A 17,928-nucleotide genomic window follows, 5' to 3' on the forward strand; every position below is an offset into this window, starting at 1 on the left:
GTTATTCCTTGTTTCTCTGGAACATTTCAACCAAGGATAGCCCTTTATCTTGATCATATTGACAAATACCCTGAGGCACATAGTTTTTAGTTTAATTGATAAAAATAATGCCATATAGGAAATATTCTATGTTTGAATCAACCCATTTATACTTTCTCTTGCTTAATATAATACCATTAATCATGATTTATATTTGCCTTACAGGACTTTGGGGAGACCATTGTCAATAAGCAGATGCTTCCGTTTGCTACAGGGGATGAAAGCATTGACAAAACATTAGGTGAGTGGTTGTATTGATATCATGAACTGAAATAAGATTGATCCATACGTTTCAGTGAATAGGAGAAAACAATAGATGCATTAAGTAAGGTTCTTGAACAAAAGGAAAAGGATTCTGCTCAAAGCCATGTAAAGTGTTTGCCATTTTCTTTTTCTATTGTATTTACTACAGTTTTATGGCTCTAATGGGCATCACAATTTTAAAGCAGTGTATATTATCATATTGATCAGTCCAGTATATATATATAAAAAGTTCAACCTGAGTTAGCGGTCATCTGAGTATAGCTGTCATCTGGCATAAGTGGACGGTCTGGCTTCCCCAAACAAAAACAGTTTTTAGCTCCACTGGCCAAAGGCGAGCCGGGCTTATGTCATGGTCCTGTGTCTGTCGTGCGTGTGTCCGTACATGCGTGTGTTAACTTTTTCTTTAAACATCTTCTCCTAAACTACTGGTCCAATTCTGATGAAATTTCTCAGGAATGTCCATGGGGTTAACCTCTTTCAAATTTGTTCAAATTATGCCCCTGGGGTCAAATTTGACCCTGCCCCTGGGGTCACAAAATTGAAAATTTGCTTATATAAGGCCTATTTTGTGAAAACTTTCAAAATCTTTTCGTCCATAACCATTGGGCCTAGGGCTATCAAATTTGGTATGTAGAGACATCTAATAGTCCTCTACCAAATTTGTTCAAATTATCCCCTGGGGTCAAATTTGACCCTGCCCCGGGGGTTACAAAATTGAACATATTCTTATATAGGGTCTATTTTGTGAAAACTTTACAAATCTTTATGCCCATAACCATTGGGCCTAGGGCTACTAAATTTGGTATGTAGTGGCATCTTATAGTCCTCTATCAAGATTGTTCAAATTATGCTCCTGGGGTCAAGTTTAACCCTGCCCCGAGGGTCACAAAATTGAACATATGCTTATTAAGGCCTTTTTTGTTAAAACTTTAAAAATTCTCTTGTCCATAACTGTATGGCATAGGGCTACCAAATTTGGTATGTAGTAACATGTAATAGTTTTCTTCTTAGTTTGTTCAAATTATGCCCCTGGGGTCAAATTTGACCCTGCTCCCGGGGGTCACAAAATTGAACATATTCTTATATAGGGTCTATTTTGTGAAAACTTTACAAATTTTCTTGTCCATAACCATTGGGCCTAGGGCTACGTAATTTGGTATGTAGTGGCATCTTATAGTCCTCTACCAAGTTTGTTCAAATTATACCCCTGGGGTCAAGTTTGACCCTGCACCGAGGGTCACAAAATTGAACATATGCTTATTAAGGCCTTTTTTGTGAAAACTTTAAAAATTCTCTTGTCCAATACCGTATGGCATAGGGCTACCAAATTTGGTATGTAGTAACATGTAATAGTTTTTTCTTAGTTTGTTCAAATTATGCCCCTGGGGTCAAATTTGAAACTGCCCAGGGGGTCACAAAATTGAACATATGCTTATATAAGGCCTATTTTGTGAAAATTTAAAAAATCTTTTGTCCATAACTGTATGGCATAGGGCTACCAAATTTGGTATGTAGTGACATGTATTAGTTCTCTTCTTAGTTTGTTCAAATTATGCCCCATGGGTCAAATTTGAAACTGCCCCGGTGGTCACAAAATTGAATATATGCTTATAAAGAGCTTATTTTGTGAAAACTTTTAAAATCTCCTGTCCATAACCATTGGGCCTAGGGCTACCAAATTTGGTATGTAGTGACATCTTATAGTTCTCTACCAAGTTTGTTTAAATTATGCCAATTGAACATATGCTTATATAGGCCTATTTTGTGAAAACTTTATAAAAAAAATCTTGTCCATAACCATTAGGCCTAGGGCTACCCAATTTGGTATGTAGTGACATTAAATAGTCCTCTACTTAGTTTGTTCAAATTATGCCCCTTGGGTCAAATTCGACCCTGCCCAGGGGGTCACAAAACTGAACATATGCTTATATGGGGCCAGTTTTGTGAAAACTTTAAATGCCCCTGGGGTCAAATTTGAAACTGCCCCGGGGATCACAAAATTGAATATATGCTTATAAAGAGCTTATTTTGTGAAAACTTTTAAAATCTCCTGTCCATAACCATTGGGCCTAGGGCTACCAAATTTGGTATGTAGTGACATCTTATAGTTCTCTACCAAGTTTGTTCAAATTATGCCAATTGAACATTATGCTTATATGGGGCCTATTTTGTGAAAACTTTAAAAATCTGCTTGTCCATAACCATTGGGCCTAGGGCTACCAAATTTGGTATGTAGTGACATCTAATAAACCTCTACCAAATGTGTTCAAATAATGCCTCTGGGGTCAACTTTGACCCAGCCCCGGGGGTCACAAAATTGAATAAACACTTATAAAGCGCCTATTTTGTGAAATCTTTAAAAAAAATCTTCTTGCTGAAAACCATTCGGACTATGGCTACCAAATTTGGTATGCAGTAACATCTTATAGACCTCTACCAAGTTTGTTCAAATTATGCCCTTTGGGTCAAATTTGACCCTGACCCGCAGGTCACAAAATTGAACATTATATACGCTTATATCTTGCTTATTTTGTGAAAACTTTTAAAATATTCTTGGCCTTAACTCTAGGACCTAGGGCTACCACATTTTGTATGTAGTGAGATATAGTAGTCGTCTACAAAGTTTGCTCAAATTATGCCCCTGAGGTTAAATTTGACCCAGCCCAGGGGGTCACAAAAGTGTACATGTGCTTAAATAGGGCCTATATTTTAGTATTTGCACATGCCGAGAATATTTGTTTAAGCCTTTTTTTCAGCAGTGGAGCAATACAGGGCCATCATGTCCCTCTTGTTATTACTCCTGAGTGTTATGGTACTTTCTGTAAGAGGTCAGCAGCCATTTTTCATCTTTAAAATGGTCACGAGGCAGTCATTGCGATCAGCAATTTGGTCTTTCATACCAGACGTCATAGCTTCTTTTGTGCTATTAAAAAATTTGATGTGGTAAATGTTGTCCACTGTTAGAAAACAAATAATAGGGTGTTCAGAAGGTTTGTTTTACTGTGATTATTACAAGAAAACTTAAAAATAAATAATTATATCAGTGTATGTAACACATTTTAAATAATATTGCATATGAAATTATCACTAATCACCACTTCACAATATTTAGGTAGTAATTACACAATAAAATATGGATTAAAAAAATATAATTCTTTAAATTGATAAAGTGAGAATGATTGGATGTGGTTTGAAACATCTATGTTAAAAAGACATTTTACTTATTTTAGATAAATTATGCTGGGTTTGTTTGAATGAACACGATGTTTGTGCAAGAAAGCTTCCTAGTGTTTGTTTCTTTGAATGAGATTGATACTTTGATACTATCAGTTGACCAATTATCTCTAAAGTGGTAATCTGACTATAGCAGACACCTGCCTACAGCAGCCACTTTGATCACTTTCATTGACTGGGCTGCTGTACTAGGCTGGACTGTATGACCGTTTTAAGATTGACCTTAAAATATATTACCAGTACACAAAATATTCAAAATGTTCCTTTTAAACACGATTATAAGAGTTGTACATATAAAGCAAAGAGCATCACCATTGAAGATTTTCCCATAAATCTTTAACCTATAGTTTTTATGTCATTCCTTTTAGGGTTGGGCTTAGTTCTTCTGAATTCCCAGAATTTAGAAGCAGCCATCAACACATATGATTCAGTAATTGCCTTACGACCAAACTCATACACTGCATACTTCATGAGGGGTCTAGCTTATGCAAGGAAGGGACTACAAGTATGTTGTGTAATTTGTGATTTATAATAAATATTAAAATTTATATATATGAATTTGCACAAAAATGAGTCGTGTAACAATTGCACAATAATAATTACCATTTCATGTTAAAACAATGTAGTTATTTTACAGTTTGAAATTTGAATGAGTTAATATGATTAATCAACTTCTGCAGCACAATTATAAATTACATTATGCTTATTCAATATTAACTCTAGTAAATGCAATTTTTATTTACCTTTCAGTTCTAGCAGTACACCATTTATACTCCCTAATTAGACATTAGAAGTATTCCAATTCATGTCTCTATTTTAGGACCCTATAAATGCTGGCAAAGCCATTGAAGACTTTACAGAAGTAATACAACGAAATAAAAAGTTTATTCAGGCTTACGAACGGCGGGCAGAGGTACGTTTCATAGCTGTTCTGTTCATGTTTACTTTGTTTATAGCTTGTTTACTACAGTTTAAAGAAAAGAAAAAAAAAATAGATGTTAAAAAATAAAATAATTACCGGCCTAATTGAAAATTAATGTCCTTTGGTTGTGACATTGGCACTCTGAAAAGCTGTACAAATTACAATGTATTACAAACTTGTGGGTGCAATCAGTCAGATAAATTTGACCACAAATTACAATGTATTACAAACTTGTGGGTGCTGTCAGTCAGACAAATCTGACCACAAATTACAATGTATTACAAACTTGTGGGTGCTGTCAGTCAGACAAATCTGACCACAAACTACAATGTATTACAAACTTGTGGGTGCTGTCAGCCACAGCATCTGACAAAAAAACTGACAACAAATTAGGAAAAAAAACACATGTAGCAAGTTGCAGATTGACTAAATGTCTAAACAGATTCCAACCTAATCAGAGATTAGGTCTTTCAGGTCCTTTCCAGGTTTGGTGAAGTCTTGACAATATGGAAAAGAAAATGAAATCCTATTTAATAATGAAATTCTTAAATTGTGTGTTCACATGCCTCCTTAAACAAATTTAAGGGGGTATACTGGAGTCACCATGTTGATTGTTTGGTCTGTTCGTTTGTATGATTTGTTTTCTTTAGAGTACACTTTCAAGTTTCATTTGATTCACATTGAAACTTAACATGCTTTGTATTCAAAGGTATTACATGTAGTAATGTGTGACATAAGTTTAAAACTATGTGTAATGATTTCCATGAAGCTAATAACAGTTGATAACTAGAATTCATAATCATGTTTGACATAATGTTATCTTTGACGAAGTTCAAAAGAGCCACTTGTCGGCCATCTTGGATTTCATTAGTTTGAGTTTTGTGATTTTGTCAAGCTAACTATTTTGGCATACTTTTTTTAAAACTTTGTTCACATCACATAAAATTTGAGGAATACACACATGTAATATGTGATCTTTTGTCTCAATTGATTATAATATGGCCTCCTTGCAGCCATTTTGTATGAACATTTTCCCTTCTCATTACATTCTCATTAAAACACACCTTGAAAGGTTTAAAATAAAATTGGCACAAAAGTTAGCCCAAATGAGAGGAAGTGCACTCAACCCCACATGGCTCATGACAAGGTCATACTTTGACATTGAAGGTGAGAAAAACGTAAGCACTGACTGTAACCCCCCTACTTCTGTATAGTGATATTAATAGTTTTGTTGAATAGTTTAAATAACAAATAAATCTTCAACAACAAACAAAGCACAACTCTCAAAGAAGTCTTTACACTTTCTTGCACTTTATTGCAGGCATATATTGCATTGGGCAATCCAAGTTTAGCAGTAATTGATATTTCAAAAGCCATTGACCTTAAGGAATCTGGAAAGCTGCATTTTGCGCGAGGAGTTTTGTACCTTCTATTGCAAGTAAGATTCAACATTTATGAACATCTAGTTTTTCTTCTGTCTTTTGTTGTTTATTAAAATTATTTTGGTGAAAACATAAATTGTTATAACTTTTATAATTTATCAAACTGTATCGTTTTGGTAAGAACATGCACATTAAAAAATGTTATAACATAAGTTTTGTGCTTTAAAGAACCCATTTCCCTTATAAGAATACAACATAATTTTTTTCCCAAAGAAAACAATACTTTTTTTTTTGTCTGCATTTAAAAAATCTTTTGTGAGTGTATAATACTGAAATATATAATATTAACTGATTATTCTTTCACCATACTAAAACCTAATACAGATAAACATAAGAGAATTATGACACTTAACTTGTTCAGGATTATGCTGCAGCTGAGGTTGACTTCAAGAAGAACATAGACTCTGGTGCGGACAAGGTACAGAACCTTTTTTTTAAATAACACGGTAATATAATTCAATCAGAGATGAAAAAACATATGAAAGACATCTAAAGTTATCTATTTAATAGAAGTCATTGACATACAAATTATATAGTTTAGAAAAGTGTCACTACCTTGAATAGATAGTTTAGTAAAGTGTCATTACCTTTAATATATAGATGCAAGAAACGATTTAACATTTATTTTACACAGACTTTAAAGCTACTGCATATAGTTTTGCTATATATGATTTTTATTTCCCCCACTATAGCAGTGGGGGACATATTGTTTTTGCCCTGTCTGTTGGTTGGTTGGTCTGTTGGTCTGTTGGTTTGCACCAACTTTAACATTTGCAATAACTTTTGCAATATTGAAGATAGCAACTTGATATTTGGCATGCATATGTATCTCATGGAGCTGCACATTTTGAGTGGTGAAAGGTCAAGGTCATCCTTCAAGGTCAAAGGTCAAATATATGGGTCAAAATCGCTCATTTAATGTACACTTTTGCAATATTTCAATATTCAAGATAGCAACTTGATATTTGGTATGCATGTGTATCTCATGGAGCTGCACATTTTGAGTGGTGAAAGGTCAAGGTCATCCTTCAAGGTCAGAGGTCAAATATATGTGGCCAAAATCGCTCATTTTATGAGTACTTTTGCAATATTGAAGATAGCAACTAGATATTTGGCATGCATGTGTATCTCATGGAGCTGCACATTTTGAGTGATGAAAGGTCAAGGTCATCCTTCAAGGTCAAATATATGGGTCAAAATTGCTCATGTAATGTCACTTCTGCAATATTGAAGCTAGCAATTTTATATTTTACATGCATGTGTATCTCATTGAGCTGCACATTTTGAGTGGTGAAGAGTCAAGGTCAAGGTCATCCTTCAAGGTCAACCGTCATATACGAGGACATAGTGTTTCACAAACACATCTTGTTTTTAATTGTAGTATTTTACAAAAGCAGCTGTGTGTAAAGTTTTCTGTATAAAATATATTCTTGAGCTCTTAGGGGTTAAAACATTAGAGCCTTGTTATGAAAAAACTGGGCTTAATGCATGTGCGTAAAGTGTCATCCCAGATCAGCCTGTGCAGTCTGCACAGGCTTTATGACATTTTTCGTGTAAATGAAGTCTGTTCTTAGCAAAAATGCAATTAAGGCGGATATTGTCGTCCCTGATTAGCCTGTGCAAACTGCACAGGCTAATCTGGGAGGACACTACACACATGCATTAAACCCAGTTTTCTCAGAACGTGGCTCATTACTTTTGTTAATAAGGTACAGAACTTGTTCTACCTGGGTCTCACACACTACTACAAGGGGAGGGTGCGCAATGCCATCGAAGTGTTCAAGGAGGTGCTTAACAAAGATCCAGATCACCTGGAGGCTTGCACCAGTCTTGCTCAGGCTTTCAGGTAAGCCAGTGGTGTTTTTTTTTCACCATTTTCGGAATCGGCCTTTTGGATTTAAAAAAATCATGTTATTTTTACTAAATGTGGAAAATTGGCGTATTTTATTTTTTGCTATTAAATACTTAATTAGTGATAATGAGAGTTTTCAAAAGTAAATGTTTTATAAGGTTCAACCAACAGAGCTGCATAGGGAAATGAACTAAATGTTGCATTGTATTGCCAATTGTTTGGGGAAATCTTCAATTGGGAATTTTAGGCAGTTATTTTTGGAAAAATACCTTTTGACATTGAGAATTGGACCCCAAATTTTACCCATTGTTATCAGTTCTTTTTTCTTCATACACCTGTTTTAGCTCGACTATTATATATGAAATATATATAGTGGAGCTATCCTACTCACCCCGGCGTCGGCGTTCCCATTCCCGTTAGCGTGCAAATGTTAAAGTTTGCGTACTACCCCAAATGTTTCCTATGTCCTTTGACATATTGCTTTTATATTTTTCATACTTCTTTACCAACATGACCCCAATCTATAAACAAGAGCAGACAACTGTATCAAGCATTTTGACAAAATTATTGCCCCTTTTATACTTAGAATATGCATATTATTGATAAATCTATGTTAAAGTTTGTGTACCACCTCAAAAATTTTCCTTTGACATATTGCTTTCATATTTTGCGTACTTCTAAAGACTTAACCAACATGATCCCAATCTATAAACAAGAGCAGACAACTGTATCAAGCATTTTGACAGAATAATGGCCCCTTTTATAATTAGATAATTGAACATTTTGCTTAAATTGCCATAACTTCTTTGTTTATGATCACATTTGATTCATACTTTGACAAAACAATACTTACCTGACATACCACAATTCACTCAACCCAAACCATCCCCCATGCCCCACCCGAGATACCCCCCCCCCCCCCAAAAAAAAATAAAAATAATATTTTTTTTTCCTTATTTTTGAAAGATCATCTATTATCATCCCCCCCCCCCCCTCTCCATGATGGCTTACGTAATACTGTCAAGCACACAAACAGTCAAGTGCGCTGTCCTCTGACAGCTCTTGTTTAGCTTTGATTTGATACATTAGTCAGTTATTAATTAAAAATGCTACAAACAAAAAAACATCACTATAAGATGTTGTAAAGAAATTGTGTGTTTTACAAAAGAGTTATGGTGCTTGTGTTTTGCATTCTCTTTGACTCACAGACTGAATATACGGTATAAATGGAAAACCTTGAGTACTAATAGATTTAAGTCTTACACAATGGACAATGTCTTAAGACAGTGAAATCAAAATGCAATAAATGTAACTCCAAAGAAATTATGGTCCCTGTGCTTTGCTCTTCGTCTTCTTATTCTCTCTCATTTCATGAAGTTTTAATTAAATCACTAAAATACTTACAAATAGAGTTTTGCTCCAAGAGTCAAACTTGACAGAATGGAAGAGAGAAGGACAAAATGATAAATACAGTATATGAGATTGAATTTTTTTTTTTAACAGGAGCGAATCATGTTACTTTGTCCGTCCAAAAAGAAATGTTCTTCAGATTGATAGGTGCACAGGTATATTCAGAACATTTTAGCTAGAAAATCTGTCACAGTTGAGACTGCTCTTGATCTAAATTTATGCTTTGTAAAATTTGCGTCAACTGAAAGTGTTTATATGTCTACTTTTAAGAAGAATTGAACACTTTTTTCAACTCTTTGTGTTCAAATTTCTACTTTTTTGGTATTAAAAAAACTTTTTGTCAACAGTTTGTGTTTATATTTCTACTTTTTAGAATAAATGCCCTCTTATATTATTGAAGGGAGGTGGGAAATGTGCGTATGGCAAGAAGCAAGTTCAACCAGTCTCTGGCGCTGAATCCTCGACACACGATGACCCTTCAGCTCCGGGGAGACCTCTTCTATCACAGCGGCGAGCCTGCGCTTGCACTCACAGACTTTAAAGTAGGGTTTCAAAGATATAAGCCATGTTCTGGGAAGACTGGGCTAAATGAATAGGTGTAAAGTGTTGTCCCAGATTATTGTACAGTACGCACACACTAATCAGGGACAACACTTTTCGCTTTTATGGTATTTTTCAATTAAAAGATGTCTCCTCTCAAGGAAAACTGAGTCTAGTGGAAAGTGTAGTCCCAGATTAGCCTGTGTGGACTGCACAGGCTAATCTGGGATGACACTTTATGCACATGCATTAAGCCCTGTTTTCCCAGAGCAAGGCTCATATAATATCATTTCCTGCGTTTATAAATGCTATTCACACAAAACAAATTAGATGTGGAATTTACTTTTTAGTTATAACCTATTTATTTTTAGCTTGATTAAATAGAAAATGTAGGCTGATTGAGACACTCTTGAGTCTGGTTACTGGGTAGAATGACTACATGTTGTCTTTTTCTGTCTTAAGAGAAGATCTGGTTAACGCTAACTTAGTGGGAATAAAACTTGAGAATATCTGATCACTAGGCAGACACCATATCTTATGCCCCGCCACCTTTTGCCTTTTCTCTTATGTGGTATAATTAGGGTTAATATTTTTCCAGTAAGAAATTCACATTTGAACTTGTCTACATTATATTGCCTCACTTCTTGTTGAGACCATCTTTGATTTATGACCAGGTATACTGGTGTATTTGTATGGGAATTGATAATTTACCGGTAATTTGTTAAATTGAACAAAATATCTATTCTATGTAAGCTGTATGTTTTCGTGATGTAATGCAGCAATGCTAGAATTGAGCTACTGCATAAACCAGAATAAGTCCTGCATTGAATGACCGGTCAGTGGTTTTTTTAAACTAAATTTGAAGCCATTATTCAGCCCCATTTTGTATGTTAAAAATTATGTATTTTTCCCAAATGACTTCATAAAGTGCCTAATTGAAGGTTAAAAAAAAAAAGCAAAAATAAATTCAACATACAGTCGAAACCCGATGGCTCGAACTCGTCGGGACCGGCAACAAAAGTTTGAGCCATCCGGAATTCGAGCAATCCGATTTCTATTTAACTTTAGTTTACAAATATTTTCACCTCCAGGTGAAGAGTACAAATATTGCTTAAACTTCATACTACTTCGTACAACGTTCTGCTTTTGAATAAATAAGAACCAAATATATACTTAAAACTCTAATACTTTTTTGTAACAATATTTTATTTTATTTAATGTCATCTTTTACTCAAATCAAATAATGATTGACTCGATGGCATGTTTGCGTCAGTGTTATATCAATTATTGCATGCCTTCAATCTAGCTGTCCTAATCCATTAACAGTTAATGCGACCAGAAGTGAGTTCGAGCCATTCAAACAAAAGAACGTGTGAAAATTGTGATCGGGACTTTGAAAACAGTTCGAGTCATCCAATTATTCACGCCTTGCAAATTTGAGCCATCTGACAAAATTTTATATAAATATACAGCAATAAAAAATCATTGCTTTGATGTGAGTTTGAGCAAATCGGAAATTCAAGCCAAGCGAGTTCGAGCCATCGGGTTTCGACTGTATAATTAATTTTCCTAAGCAGAAGTATGGGTTGAGCCTTAGTAAATATAATATAATACTGAAAACACTAATTCTTAGTTGAACCCTTTCCCACTCAGAAGCAAAGTGAAAATGGCTATGTGCAAACAGCATGAGTAAAACCAGAACAGCCTGCGAGTAACTCACAGTCTGCTCAGGTTTTATGCTGTTTGCTGCTCATCAGTATCTTAGGGTTGTAAATGAAGCCTTTAAAACTTGAATCTAGAAACAAAGGTCTTAAATTTAACTTTCTAAGGGACTACAAATGTGTAAAAATACGTATCTAAGTGATAAAGGGTTAAAGTATTTGTTAGCAAAAAAATGGGGAAAAAACTATTTCCCAATTTTAGTCAAAACATGTAATTTTTCCATATTCCAAGTCTCTTTCCCAAACTGGTGGAGGGAAAACACTGCCTGTAATTAACACTGTAAACACATTCACAGTACATTTTGACAAACTTCTATATTGTGTTATGTTTCAGAAATGTGCAGAGGAGGATCCAGATAACTACAACTGCGAGTACATGCAGTCACTAGCTTACACCTCGGTTGGAAACTTCTTTCAAGGAGTTAAATCAGCAACAAAAGTAATGATATGGAATCAATTTGGAGTGTCGTAGTGTGTATATTCTGATTTTGTTAAAACTATTTAGGTGCAATAATGGTGAAATTAAGGCGAACTTAAAAAATGTAAAAAATAAGCCCATTTTATTTGTAAGTTTCATACTTTGGATATTTCATTAATATTTTGTGGAGATGAGAAGATTACTAAAAATTGATGAATTAGTTTTCTTTAATTTATGGATAAAAATAACTTTTGTACAAATTACATTGGCATGAAAAAAGAAAATACCTTTTTTGAGTAATTGCTTTTTTCCTTGTAGGTAATGGTTCAAAGTACACCAGTTGTAAAAGCAAGTCCTGAATTCCTACGATCACACTACCTGAGAGGTAATCAAAATGGTTTTCAAAGTTGTTTTCAATCATAATTGTTCACTATCTCAATTAGTAACACAAAATTGAACATAAACATGTTTAACAGTTTGCTAGTTTTATTTTTGTTTATAAATGGCAACATTTTGTTGAATTTTGTGAAACTGGAAGATATTTTTCTGTTTTACATGTAGCGATATTATTTATTATTATATTCATTTAACAGATGAACCAACAAAGCCTTGATCATGCCTTGATTATAAACTTAAAACCATTGCATCTATTTAGTATATCATTTTTAGCTTGGCTGTTTTCGGAGAAAACCCGAGGTATTGTCATAGCCAGCTCGTCGTCGGCCGTCCGCGTTGTGCTAAAACCTTTACATTTTTCTCTAAAACCAAAGTGCTTCCACCTACAACTTTGAAACTTCATATGTAGCTGCACCTAGATTAGTTCTACATGCCAGACCCATATTTGGGTCACTAGGTCAAAGGTCAAGGTCACTGTGACCTCTAAACAAAAATAAAAAATAAAAATTCTGACAAGCTTTCATTTATTCAAAACTGCACCCGCAGCTGAGCGAGGCACCCGTTATGCGGTGCTCTTGTTTGCATTGGTCATAAAATGATACCTTTATGCCATTTTCAACTCTTCTTGAAGTGGGGTAAGTGTCAATTACTAAGTAATACAGTTGTGGGTTTACTGCTTCTTTTATCACAGAATGATTTCTTCTGCCATTATGCCCCTGCCTCTTAGAAGTAAGTGTCACATACTGAGTATTTGCCCTTAGTTCTGGATGTACTGCAGCATTTGGCTTGGCATGCCTTGAACAAGTTCTAATAGGCTAATTGAATGCTATAATATGACTGTCATACTGTCGGGAAAAATAAAACACACAAACAAATTATGAACATGTTCTACAGTTGGCAATTACATAGCCTTTAAGATTTCAAACAGTGCAAATTGTTATTGCAATTTCAGAGTATGCGAGATACCTTCATTCCAATCTGGAGCTGCCTTTGGAGTCACTAGACATTGATTCAGCCTTCCCAGATGAATACAAGGACCACTGGCTGCAAAACCTGCCTTTTGATGTACTTGTAAGTTTTCCTCATAAAGCTGGTATCTTTAAAGTTTGTAAAAATAATTTGAGCCTTGCACTGGTAAAACCGAGCTTAATGCATGTGCATAAAGTGTTGTCACAGGGACAGCGATTTACTACTAAACTGGATTTCACTAAGAAAATACTTCCTTTAAAAACAATACCGTAAAAGCTGAAAGTGTCTTCCCTGATTAGCCTGTGCAGTCTTCACAGGCTTATATGGGACGACACATACGCACATGCATCAAACCCTGTCTACCCAGAGCAAGGCTCTGTTGTATACAGTTTGTTCTTTGTTTAAGGAATTCAATATATACTAAAAACTACATGCATTAAATAATTAATGCTATGTTAAATAAATTCTTTTGTGTTTGTTTTACATCGCTTTCACAACTCAGTTTAGATTTCACTGTATTTTAGTTGTTTGTTTTATACTCAAAGTATTGTTGTGTTCATAGGTTATTTAATAACATTATGTCTGATGGCTATTTTAATACAACTCAGTTTGACTTACTCACAAAGGCAAGCGTGTATTAATGCAGAGAGGGTGTGGCTATGATGCAAATGGTTGAATCCTAACCAATCATATACCTTCGTAATAAGTATTATTTGTTACAGGGTTATAAAGAACAGCCCGGAATACAGCCACATATCAAGTAAGGCCACTTGTTATTGAGAGTGATATGTGCTTTTATAGCTAACCGTGTCATTCTGTAGAGGTTTTATTTCACAGGTTTCTTTGTTGTATAACTAGAATCATGTATGGTTTTAATGTTGTAATCTGTATATCCACATCTGGAGAAATACATGTACAGGTAAGCCCTCGTCTCTCTGCCGAGCATATTGATGTATAAATGGCTGCTTCATTCAAACAATAAATGGTGATACATGTATGTGAAATGATTTTCAAAGGATATTAAAATGGGTCAAATCGATTTGGTTTGCACACCATATGGATTTTGAAAATTTTGTAATCCATTTTCTGGTAGAATTGTGGCAAGCATTCAGTTTAATTCATGTGTGTAATGTGTCATCCCAGATTAGCCTCTGAAGTCTGCACATGCTAATCAGGGAAGACCATTCATCTTAAAGGATTTTTTTCATCCGATGGCTAAAAGTGTTGTACCTGATTAGGATGTGCAGACTGCACAGGCTAATCCTGGATGATGTTTTATGCACATGCATTAAAAAAAGTTTTTGTCAGAATGAAGCTTATTTGTATCTCTATTTCTACAGGGATGTTGGTGTACTCAACCTGGGCGATTATTCAAGGGCTGTTCAGAACCTCATCTGTAAGGCCCACAAGATTGGCTGGCTGATGCAGGTCAACACAGATGGGTATACGCCCAATAAACGCCTTAACCTGGCCATGGGGCTGGCTTCTGTACATGTTGCTCAACTTTTTGAGGTGAGATCCTTGTTTTTTGTCTTTTAATTTTCCACATACAAAGTGAAGTCCCAGCATAGGGTAGGTAGACAACATGTACAGGATTAGAAATATTTCATCCTTGCTCTAGGAAAACAGGGCTTAATGCATATGCGCCCGCACCGGCTAATCAGGTACGACAATTTTTGCCTTCATGGTATTTTTTGTTTAATGGAAGTTTCCTCTCAGCAAAAATCCAGTTTGTGAGGAAAGGATCGTCCCTTAATAGTCTGTTCGGAGTGCACAGGCAAATATGGGCACCATTTTACGGACATGCTTTAAACCCCATTTTCCTGGATCGAGGCTCATTTCTATAGTGTAATGAATGGACAATTTGTTAATTGTATGCAAAAATTAAACAAAATGCAAAGTAAATTTTAATTCTATCACTACCTTTTTAATGGGGCATGCCGATTTCATTTTACTCTCAAAATATCTTAAATATTCACATTATGTTAAATGTAAAAAGCATAGATGAATACATATCTGATGGTGTGATGCCCTATATTAGTATTGAATTAATCATAGAATAAGACCTTAAATGTATCGTCAATTAGTTTAGACCTTCACCAGTAGCAATATCCTGATTGTGCAATCACGGATAGTCGTCAATGCCTATGTTTCCTACAGTCATTGTTTATGATCTTTCAGAGATAAGCCTCTGTTTTTAGCTCACCTGAGCGATAGCTCGAGGTGAGCTATTGTGATCACGCAGCGTCCGGCGTCCGTCCGTCCGTCCGTCCGTATACAAATTTGTAAACATCTTCTTCTACTAAACCATTGAGCCAATTTCAACTAAATTTCATGTGGAGCATCCCTAGGTCATGGGACAAAAGAATTGTTAAAAAAAATTTGATCACATAACCAAGATGGCCGCCATGACCATATATGGTAAAAACCTTAAAAAATCTTCTTGTCAGAAACCGCTCATCAGATTTTCAAAAAATTTCACAGGGATGACCTTTTAGGGCTCCCCTGAAAAAGTTGTTCAAAGAAATTTGATTCGTCAAAAAACATGGCCGCAGGAGCTCGTTGAACTTTGCATGTTTATTCGTTTTTGCCTATTTTGTGAAAACTTTCAAAAATCTTCCACATTTTTGTCCGATCCTTTCCAAATTTGCACAGTGTCTTTATATCAATGAGGACACAAACCCTACAAAAAATGAGCATTATTGGTCCATGAAGTACAGAATTACCTCCCCTTGAATTGAGAAATGGTGTTTATATGCAATAAAGTCCAAATTTTCATCCAATTCTTTCCAAACTTGTAAGGATTTAGCATGGTTCAAACAAGGGAAACAACTACGGTTTATGCATGTTCTTTTTATTACAGATTTGCCTCCCTTTAATTCATTCAAAATCTCATTTTACAGCAGAGATTCCAAATCTGACCTGTAAATGAGCCCCATATTTTACTGCTGGTGCTATGTTACCTTTTCCCATTTGATCATTCTTAAGTATTGGTCTTGTAATGCTGCTACTGCTACTGCGACTACTACGACGACGACTACGACGACGACGACTACGACTACTACGACGACGACGACTACGACGACTACGACGACGACGACGACGACGACGACGACGGACTACTACCTACCACTACGACGACGACGACTACTACTACTACGACTACTACGACGACTACTACGACTACGACTACGACGACTACTACTACTACGACTACTACGACTACTACTACTACCACGACGACGACTACTACGACTACGACGACGACGACGACTACGACGACTATACTACGACTAGGACTACTACGACTAGTACGTACGACCACCACCACCACCACCACCACCACCACCACCACGGCGACGAGGACGACGGCTACGACGACTGGCCACGACTACGACTACTTACCACTACTACTACGACGACGACGACTACGACGACGACCACGACGACGACGACGACGACGACGACGACGAGCACGACGGCGACGACGACGGCGACGACGACGACGACGACGACGGCTACGACAACGACGACTACTACTACTACTACTACTACGACTACGACAACTACTATTACTACTACTACGACTACTACTACTACTACTACTACTACGACTACTACTACTACTACTACTATTACTACTACTACTACTACCCACCACCACCACCACCACCACCATTCACAGTGACAAAAAACGTATTCACACAATGGCTGCTACTACAACTTATAGCCCATATAGGGGGGCATGCATGTTTTACAAACAGCCCTTGTTTCTATGGGATTTTAACCACAACTGTTCATGTTTATCTCCGACACATATTTTAGGTCACCTGTCATGAAGTGACACAGTGAGCTTATGTGATCGTGTGATGTTCGGCGTCCGTTGTGCGTGCCTGCGTGTGTCCGTGCGTCCGTCCGTCAACAATTTGTTTGTGTAGACAGTAGAGGTCACAGTTTGCATCCAATCTTGATGAAATTAGGTCAAAATGTTTATCTTGATGAAATCCGGTTTGGGATTGTATTTGGGTCATCTGGGGTCAAAAACAAGGTCACTAGGTCAAATAATAGAACAATCTTCTGTAGACAATAGAGGTCACAGTTTTCATCCAATCTTTATGAAATTTGGTCAGAATGTTTATCTTGATGAAATCTGGGTTGGGATTTTATTTGGGTCATCTGGGGTCAAAAACTAGGTCACTAGGTCAAATAATAGAAAAACCTTGTGTAGACATTAGAGATCACAGTTTTCATCCAACCTTTATGAAATTTGGTCAGAATTCTTGATGAAATCTGGGTGGGATTGTATTTGGGTCATCTGGGGTAAAAATCTAGGTCAAATAAATAGAAAAACCTTGTGTTGACAATAGAGGTCACAGTTTTCATCCAATATTTATGAACTGTGGTCAGAATGTTTATCTTGATGAAATCTGGATTGGGATTGTATTTGGGTCATCTAGAGTCAGGAACTAGGCCACTAGGTCAAATCATAGAAAAACATTGTGTAGACAATAGAGGTCATAGTTTTCATCTGATCTTAATGAGTCAGGTGAGCGATTCAGGGCCATCATGGCCCTCTTGTTTGGTTAGAGCATCTATAAACTGTTAATTTAGCTTTTTCAAGTGCCCTTAACTGGTTTTTTCCTCAGGATTTTGGTCAGGGTCAGTAGTAAAGACCTGCAGTGGGCATAATTGGTTCAATAATAAAAAATTAGTAAATGTGT

The 17,928-nt window shown here is 36.0% G+C and overlaps 1 protein-coding gene across 4 annotated transcripts in view; it reads left to right on the forward strand.

Moving 5' to 3' along the window:
• Window positions 1-17,928, forward strand: part of LOC127873145 (tetratricopeptide repeat protein 13-like) — a 71,110-nt gene that overhangs the window by 21,512 nt on the left and 31,670 nt on the right. For all 4 annotated transcript variants that reach the window (XR_008045996.1, XR_008045997.1, XM_052416792.1 and 1 more), the window contains exons 3-14: window positions 205-280; window positions 3,906-4,042; window positions 4,358-4,450; window positions 5,781-5,897; window positions 6,263-6,319; window positions 7,611-7,747; window positions 9,564-9,705; window positions 11,759-11,863; window positions 12,161-12,227; window positions 13,191-13,309; window positions 13,930-13,967; window positions 14,548-14,719. Coding sequence is in view for 2 of the 4 variants with exons in the window: in XM_052416792.1 (XP_052272752.1) it covers window positions 205-280; window positions 3,906-4,042; window positions 4,358-4,450; window positions 5,781-5,897; window positions 6,263-6,319; window positions 7,611-7,747; window positions 9,564-9,705; window positions 11,759-11,863; window positions 12,161-12,227; window positions 13,191-13,309; window positions 13,930-13,967; window positions 14,548-14,719 (1,260 nt within the window). In the remaining 2 variants the exon portion in view is untranslated. The remainder of the gene's footprint in view (window positions 1-204; window positions 281-3,905; window positions 4,043-4,357; window positions 4,451-5,780; window positions 5,898-6,262; window positions 6,320-7,610; window positions 7,748-9,563; window positions 9,706-11,758; window positions 11,864-12,160; window positions 12,228-13,190; window positions 13,310-13,929; window positions 13,968-14,547; window positions 14,720-17,928) is intronic.

This window comes from Dreissena polymorpha, chromosome 3 (assembly GCF_020536995.1).
Source record: "Dreissena polymorpha isolate Duluth1 chromosome 3, UMN_Dpol_1.0, whole genome shotgun sequence".
Lineage (NCBI taxonomy): Eukaryota > Metazoa > Mollusca > Bivalvia > Myida > Dreissenidae > Dreissena > Dreissena polymorpha.